Consider the following 8629-nt stretch of genomic DNA (forward strand, 5'->3'; position numbering starts at 1 on the left):
CATCATTTTACTTAAGGGAGTGCAAAAAAAAAAGGCTGTGAACCGTGAAATGGTCTTTTGTTTTCCTACCGCCAGCATATCGCCCTACCGATCTGATATAATATCAGTCATAGATGCTTTCCCAATGAGGAAATTTCTGGTTGTATAGACAGACCCGATTGCAAGGGGGCCCGCTCAGAAGGGCCCAATGATGAATCTGTTTGTTCAGTTGTTAACAAAGGATTCAGACGCCTCTTTATGAACCTTTCACTCGGCAGCCTGGGCTTTAACATTTTTTTTTTTACTGGGATCTTTGGGTGGTTTTTTCCCCCACCTCCCTTTTCTTCACCCACCTCCACCCCAATAACAACAGCATCAAGTATAAAACAATATTGTCTCTCTCCAGCTTCTAAACACAAACGAGACTGCTATTTTTCATTGGCACCTACATGTCCGTTCAGATCTGTTATGTGTGCTAAGGACACCCACATAAAAGCAGCATCTTTGTAATTGCAGTTTAAATATTCATTGTGCCCCGTCCTCATTAGAATTCAAAATAGAGCCTCGTCTGAGTCTGAGGGACGCAGCCAATTGTGAAAGGCCAGGCTCAGAGTTCTGAATGACCCGGGTCGAGGGACAGTGTTGCTTCTCAGCATATGGACTATTACGTAATGTTGTCTAAGCACAGCCATTGTGAGTTTAGCAGCGTCTCAGGGATGTGGTTAGAAATCAGCCCTGCTGGCACTGTGTTAACACTGTCTTAATCTGGAACCACTGGATTTGCCTTCCACTTCTCAGAAATGGGGTGGCTTGGGCGAGGTGGATCCGTTCAGTCTTTCAGAAAGGACAGTACAGCATGGCTGTGAGCCCAGGCAGACCCAGGTCACAATCTGGGCTCTGGCACTGACCACCTGGGTGACTCGGAGAGTGGCTTGCTCTCTCTAGGGCTCAAAATGGGCGTACCATGGTTATTCTGCAGACTACACAAGAACAAGTTGGGTGGCATCATGCATGCCTGTGCTACTGAGTCCTCAGTAAATGCCAGCAATGTTAAAATGTGGCTGTAAATTGGTCATCAAGAGCCACCTTGACAAATGAGACTCAGAGGCTCTTACCTCTCACTGAAGTCAGCTTAGAATGGTCTTTAAGGAAAATAGTGATGACTCAAGAAAGTTATGGTGGAATATTATGGAGCTAGGAAGTTTGCATCCTCATTTAATCAGAAATGGAGTCAGTTTCCACCCCCTCCCCCCACCCCAGTTAAGCTGGAATTTATAATCTTGTGGCTGAAGCCATTTCCAGTCATGAAATTAGCGAAAGCCCCCTGGGGGGCATATTCAGGTGGCATGGCTTAACTTTTGTATGGCACAGAAATGACTTGCTCTTTTATTAGCACATTATTATTACTTATTACAGACTTATTTTCCATATAGACTTGTTTAGACCCAGGGTGGGAGCAGCATTAAGCCTTTTGGTATACAGGCATACATCATCGTATTACACTTTGCTCTTATTGTACATCACAGATGTTCTGGGGTTTTATTTGTGTTTTACAAGTTTAGGGTTTGTGGCAACCCTGTCTTGTCAGATGATGGTTGGCGTTTTTTGGAGAGTATTTTTAAATTAAGGTATGTACTTTTTTTTTAGACATGATGCTGTCACACACTTAGTAGACTACAGTATAGTCTAAACGTAGCTTATATGCACTGGGAAACCAGAAATTTGTGTGATTTGCTTTATCGTGATATTCCCTAGAATAGCTACTCAGCCAGCCTCAAACCAGCCTCTGGAGAGCCAAGGGGGCTAATTCAGTCTTTTCAGTCTCCGTACGCTCCTATTCCCCTTTTTAATTTGGCTTTGCTGAGTCTTACCTGTGGCAGGTGGGATCTAGTTCCCTGACCAGGGATCGAACCCAGGCTCCCTGCATTGGGAACTCGGAGTCTTAACCCCTGGACCACCAGGGAAGTCCCTCAGCCTCCCTTTGTCTTTCTTTTTTTCACTCTTCCATCTTCCATGGAAGACGTACTTAGGACTCAGTCCTTTATTCTTTTTTCCTTGGCACTTTTTCCTTAAGCTACTCTTTTGACTCTTGGATGGTTTCACAGGCAACTCACAGCTCTGCATCCCAGACCCCAACTTCCCCTGAATCTCAGGGTCTGTGTCTTCAGCTGCCGCCACACAGTTTCTCTTGACCCGCACCCCCCACCCCCCCCCATCCCCCGCCCAGCACACTCTCAATCCCTGTATGCTCTTCATAGACTCATTGTCTTTAGCCCCAAATAAGCTTCCTCTTCCGTTGCTCCCCATTTCTTCAGGCTCAAAACTTCCTGCGTTCCCTCAGAGGCTTTCAGAAGCCAGACAGCAAGTCTCCTTGAAGGAAGCAGGCCCTCGCTGTTCTCTCTGGTGGCAAACGAGAGAGTGAACAGCAGAGTTTTGCTATGTGGGAATGCCACGCCGGATCATCTGTGTGTTTATTTTTATGGGAAGCCTGAAATCTGGATCTTTAAGTGAAATTTCCTAATATTTTAGTGTTGACAGTAAACGAACATTTAAAAAAACTCCACGTGGGCCAAGTAAAGCATGTGGCGAAGCCCTACACTTTGGGGCCTCTCTCTCACTTCTGTTTGGTCAACCCCTAGGCCTGTCTGAGAATAACCGTGAAGTATCTGTCTTCCCCATTCATCACTTTGTGTTCTCACCACTCTGTTTCTGGCTCTTGTCACATTAAAAATAATAATGAAAGGATTTCCCTGGCAGTCCAGTGGTTAAGAATCCGAGCTTCCATTCCAGGGTGCTCAGGTTTGATCCCTGGTTGGGAAATGAAGATCCCGCAGGCTATAAGGTACAGCTGAAAAAATTAAAAGTAAATAAAACCTTAAATAATAATGATAATGAAGAATTCTGTTTACTGGGTACAGAAAAATGTGCATGATTACCGCGTTGGTCGTATTTATAGAAACTGTGGCCTGCCGTCTTGTGAATTTGGTGTCTGAATACAGGAGACGTCTACCTGGCTACCAGTGTTACCAAGATAAACAAGATGAATGCTTCTCTTAAGAGTTCTCTTATTTTGTCAACGTGCCCTTTTCAGTTGATTTAAAACTGTTTTGCTCCCTAGACATATCTGCTGTATATTTTAGAGAAATGACTGTTCTCCATCATGGAGATAATAGATACCAGGAAGTGAAACTACAGAGCGTAAAATTCTTAGGACACCTGCTTCTAAAGTCCAAGCAAATACGGGGACACTCCAATGAATATATTGGAATTGCTCGATACTCATTTTAGGAGCTGAAACGTACAACTCGCAGTCCTGCCCTTCTCCGGGCACCTCTGAATACTCCCCTCCTGGGCCCCATGGGTGCATGTGGCACTGGTGTCATGCATGTGTGACCCGTTTGTAATCAGGTGTCTTTTATATGTGACCATACCACTGTTGTCTGCTTTGGTTTTGAATTCCTACTGTGGAAAAGCCTGGTTTTTCTGCTAACAACATTTATTTTAGGGGAGCGAGAAAAGGACGAGGCTGTTCAAATGTTGATGCTTTGGCTTAATCCAGGCAAAGTGAAGTCTTTGAGAGGAGCGCCAAATTGGAAAACCCCTACTTAATGGAAGGTGATTGATAAGGGCTGACAGCCCCAGAGCTGTCACCATGACCGCCTGCGAGGCCGCCACGCTTTTCTAATCTGTTACGAGGCAGTGACTTTTGCTATCATCAAGGGGTCAGAAATGATCACAAAGTAGAATCATTTTTTGATTATTGTTTTTGCTCGGTGTGGTTTGGAAAGATAAGGTGTGATTTCCAAGAGCGGCTTCTGTTGTGATGGAGCAATAACCACAGTGCACGGGCTTGGCTGATACCCCTCCCCCGGGCATGTTCGTGCGAGTTTTCTGGTTGTGTCTGTTCACCAGTGAATTCGTCTTTCAGCCTGCTCCATGGGACTGGCAAGTACTGGCTGGGTTTAGAAGGATGATCATGGCCTGGGACAGAGCATGTTTTGCTCACTCAACGTGTATCTCACTCACCTCTATCGTGTGTCTACCACTTATGGGAGGTAGAGCCCCAGTGCCTACTCAGGGTACTTGTGTGCCTGCAGCCTGACTTTTCAGGAGTTTACCATTACAGGCCAGTGCTTCTCATTCTTACACTGATGTTATTTTATATTTGTAAATTGAAATGAGGAATTGGATTCTCTTTGTGACCAAAATTAATCCAAACGGGGAAGTCTTGGTATTTTTGATATCTTTCTTTTACCTATAAAGTCAATGGCTTAGTAACACTGTGTTGCAGTCACTCAGTGGTGTCTGACTCTTGTGACCCCAGGGACTGTAGCCCACCAGGCTCCTATGTCCATGGGATTTTCCCAGGCAAGAATACTGGAGTGAGTTGCCATCTCCTTCTCCAGGGGACCTTCCCGACCCAGGGATTGAATCCGAGTCTCCTGTGTCTCCTGCATTGGAAGGCAGATTCTCTACCATTGAGCCACCTAGGAAGCCTGGTTAGTAACGTTGACCATAAGCTAACAGTCAACATTACAAGGGTTTATTATTGGACTCTAATCCAATTATAATTGGATTTCCTCAGAAGAAATTGGCCGTTTTCCTTATAGCTGCTGCTGCTGCTGCTAAGTCTCGTCAGACTCTGTGCGACCCCTTAGACGGCAGCCCACCAGGCTCCCCCGTCCCTGGGATTCTCCAGGCAAGAGTACTGGAGTGGGGTGCCATTGCCTTCTCCCAAGTCCTTATAGCTAGATTCATCCAAATCTCATGAAGTCAGTAGGGGGGGGTGGGGATGGGGGGAGTCAGTGACTTAGACTAGATGGTCTTTGAGTTGATCCAACTCTGTTGTCCTCTTTCCATACCCCTTTGAGGAGAATTAGACACTTCCTTGTGCGCGCGCGCGCGCGCGCGCACACATACATACATACATACATACATATACATGTCGTCAGATGTGAGCCAAGGGTCTTGGCCAGAACTTTGCTGATCTCATTTCATATAGGGTGGTTGGCACCAGGTTAGATACTTGCAGAGTTAAATCCTACCTGAACAGGGACTTTGACCTTTGATGTTATGTATTCTGTTTGATTGGGGGGAAATTTTAACAGTTATATAACAGAATAAAACCAAGTGAGATAGGGTAATTTTTAAATGGAAGATATAGAGACCATCTGTTGTAGTATGTGTTTGTATTGGAAAATAAAGCACTGGGCTTATTGAGCATAACTCCTGGGTTCTGTGTTGTAAGTAGTTGGAAGAGATGCCTCACACGTTTCTCTCAATTTGGCTGTTATAGCTCTAGGGTATTTTTAGTAAATTAAATTTTTTAAAAGGAAGCTGTAATTTTTGAAAAACATCCCCTAAAATTTAAGTTTTGGGTTCAGGTTTTCATGCCGCTCTCCCTCAAAAATTGTTACTATGAAATGGAATAAGTGGACATTTAGCTGATTTTAGGGTTATTTAAAGTCACAGTGATTCACAAGTGGATTATCTTCTCTCTGTATTATCCAAAGGGAAATTCAGATATCAGACGACCTTCCTGACTTTCTGGTTCTTGCCACTCTGCTGAGGCTCTCTAGCCCGGGCCAGTTTCTAGTGTGTACTCAGAGAACATCGTTTTACTACCACATCAGCCATGATGCCCAATGTGGATGCTTCCGAGAAAGAGTTGTTGTTCAGTCACTCAGTCATGTCTGACTCTTTTCGACCCCAAGGACTGTAGCCCGCCAAGCTTCCCTGTCCTTCACCATCTCCCAGAGCTCACTTAAACTCATGTCCATTGAATCAGTGATGCCATCCAAGAATCTCATCCTCTGTCGTCCCCTTCTCCTCCTGCCTTCAGTCTTTCCCAGCATCAGGATCTTTTCCAGTGAATCAGTTCCAGTGAATCAGGTGGCCAAAGTACTGGAGTTTCAGCTTCAGGATCAGTCCTTCCAAGGAATATTCAGGACTGATTTCCTTTAGGATGGCCTGGTTGGATCTCCTTGCAGTCCAAGGGACTCTCAAGAGTCTTCTCCAACACCACAGTTCAAAAGCATCAATTCTTGGGTGCTCAGCTTTCTTTATAGTCCAACTCTCACATTCATACATGACTACTGGAAAAACCATAGCTTTGACTAGATGAAACTTTGTTGGCAAAGTGATATCTCTGCTTTTTAATATGCTGTCTAGGTTTGTCATAGCTTTTCTTCCAAGGAGGAAATGTCTTTTAATTTCGTGGCTACAGTTACCATCTGCAGTGATTTTGGAGCCCGGGTGATTTTGGAGAAAAGAGTAACCACTGGTAAAGTTGAATAGAAACAAGCAAAATTAAAGGAGCTGTCATACCTTCAGAAGTCATAATAATTAATACCTGGCTGCAGTCATTTCTCACTGTGCAGAGCGTCTCTGTCACCCACTTCTGCTGCCTGTCCAGGACTAAGTCCCAGCCACCACTTTTCACTGAGCAGCAGACTTCACAGCGGCGCCCATGTGAAAAGCAATTCAATTTCAGGGCAGTGCTTCCAGTCCAGAGCCCTGACATTAATTTTTTTTTTTAAGTCTTTGTTGAATTTGTTACAATACTGCTTCTGTTTTATATTTTAGTTTTTGGCCCGGAGGCATGTGGCATCTTAGCTCCCTCATCAGGGATCAAACCCACACTTCTGCACTGGCAGGCAAAGTCCTAACCACTGGACTGCCAGGAAAGCTCCCAACATTAATTTTTTTTTTTTTTTTAAGAACTTGACTGTAGACCTTGTTGCATTCATAAAAGAATTTTTTTTTAAATCAGCCCTAGGGACCCATTCATCTGCTCCAAGAGAACCTCACCAGTGTCACAGTTTTTAGTTTTCTGGTCACCTTTTTGTTTTTAGTTTTCTGCTCACCTTTTCTATCTCAGAGCCAGGCAGTCATGACACTTTCCAGTCATTGAACCGGTGTTAAATTCCTGAGAAAAATTGATTTGGAGCTCATTTGAAATCACTGTTGGGTTTTCTCTGTCCAAGAGTGTGAGCACTGAGATCAATTTCTCCGGATTAGCAGCAGAATGATCTTTGTATTGGACTCCGGCATCAGCGGTCCATGACACGGCCCTCCGCGCATGCGCAGTATCGAGGACCCCTGTATCTCGCTTTGTGCTGCTCTGCGCTGACTGCAGCCTGCAAAATGAGACTCCGTGGCCTTGGCAGGGCACGTGTCCACTGAGCGGCTCCCTACCCCACCACTCCACATTCTTCCACAAGTTGATTTATGGTGATAAGAGCCCTTCCTTCTTTTGGCCCTCCAAGCACTCATTCCTTTCAAAATGACTTTTGAATTTCTGAAGTCTTATTTTTTAAAAAAATTTAAAAAATGTTTTTTTTTTTTTTTGGCAAATCTGGAGCTAAGATTCTTCATCATTGTGTTGGCATTTGTCTAGTATAACTTCTTACCTGTAAACCAACAGAAAAGTGGAAAGAAAACTGTAAAGAGTCGCTTTTTTAAATGGATAAATACAGTGGTGGTTGCAGCACAGTAATGTGAATTCATATTTAACCCCCTGAACTGTACACTTTAAAATGGTTAAGGTGGTAAATTTTGTGTTACATGTTTTTAGCATAGTAAAAATTTTTTTCTGTTTAAAAAATGAGTAAATACTTGGTGTACCCCATTCCAGGAAATATGGCAAAGTGAGAATAAAATTTCTTGTTATCTTTGTAAAATAATTTGTAATATTGTTCCATACAGCCATTTGTTATGTGATGTGCTAACAGAATCTTACTTATATCTAGATTTGCCTAAGCAAAATAGAAGTAGGAACAAAAGTGGCTTCAAAAACCAGAGGGCATCTTGAAAACAAATGTAAGTGAATTAATCACTGTGGTTGCTATATCTTATTCTTGCCATTCTTAGTAATACAAAAAAGGAGAGATAATTGTAATGTATTACTGGGTATGTGTGTGTGTGTGCTTAGTCATGTCCAACTCTTTGTGACCTCATGTACTGTAACCTGCCATAGACATATACATAGCCATAATAATATAGATATTAGTTATTATTTTAGAATTATTTGAATAAAAAATTTATTTGTGCATTAATCATTTTGATGCAATAATTTTCTTTAGTGTTGAGGTCTTTAGGTTTATAAGGTCTTTAAAAACTTGAGGGACAAGCTTCTAAATAGTAAACAAAAATCTGTTAATTAAAATAATAAAAAGATTATCCAGTAACAAAAAATTCAGGTAACTTTTAAAGAGTCCTTTGTATCCCCTTAGCTGGATATATTTCCAGAATGATGAACTGCAGACTCCTCAAATGTTACTATTGTTGTTGGGAGTGGTATTAGTAGAGTAAATCAGAATCTACTGCATGTGTTAGTAGAAGAGAATAAGTTAGTAAATATATTGATGTTCTTAGGAGCAAAACAGATAGAGATAGCAAATGGAAAAGAAAGAATGAACTTTATGGTGTTAGACTTGAATTAGAAGTATCACTGTAGACTCATGATTTAAAAATAAGGAAAAAAAAAAAAAAGACATTTCTTTTAACTACCTAAAGAGCCTAGAAGCAGTGATACTCCAGTATTTGACGACAGTTAGTGCCTAGATCTTTTTGGGGTTGGCCATTAAGATATTTGGGAAAAATTCGAACAAACTTTATGGCCAATCCAGGAGTTTCTAAATAGTATTTA

The 8629-nt window shown here is 42.5% G+C and overlaps 1 protein-coding gene across 4 annotated transcripts in view; it reads left to right on the forward strand.

Annotated features, from left to right (window-relative positions):
• The window catches only part of STX8 (syntaxin 8), a 206538-nt gene that overhangs the window by 125731 nt on the left and 72178 nt on the right, over positions 1-8629 (forward strand). Inside the window, exon 8 of one of the 4 annotated variants that reach the window (XM_010843021.1) lies at positions 7731-7800. The exons of the other annotated variants lie outside the window; for them this stretch is intronic. Coding sequence (XP_010841323.1) covers positions 7731-7792 — 62 coding nt within the window. The 3' untranslated portion in view covers positions 7793-7800. The remainder of the gene's footprint in view (positions 1-7730; positions 7801-8629) is intronic. 4 annotated transcript variants of the gene reach the window in all.

Source organism: Bison bison, unplaced genomic scaffold (genome assembly GCF_000754665.1).
Source record: "Bison bison bison isolate TAMUID 2011002044 unplaced genomic scaffold, Bison_UMD1.0 scf7180017864180, whole genome shotgun sequence".
NCBI lineage: Eukaryota > Metazoa > Chordata > Mammalia > Artiodactyla > Bovidae > Bison > Bison bison.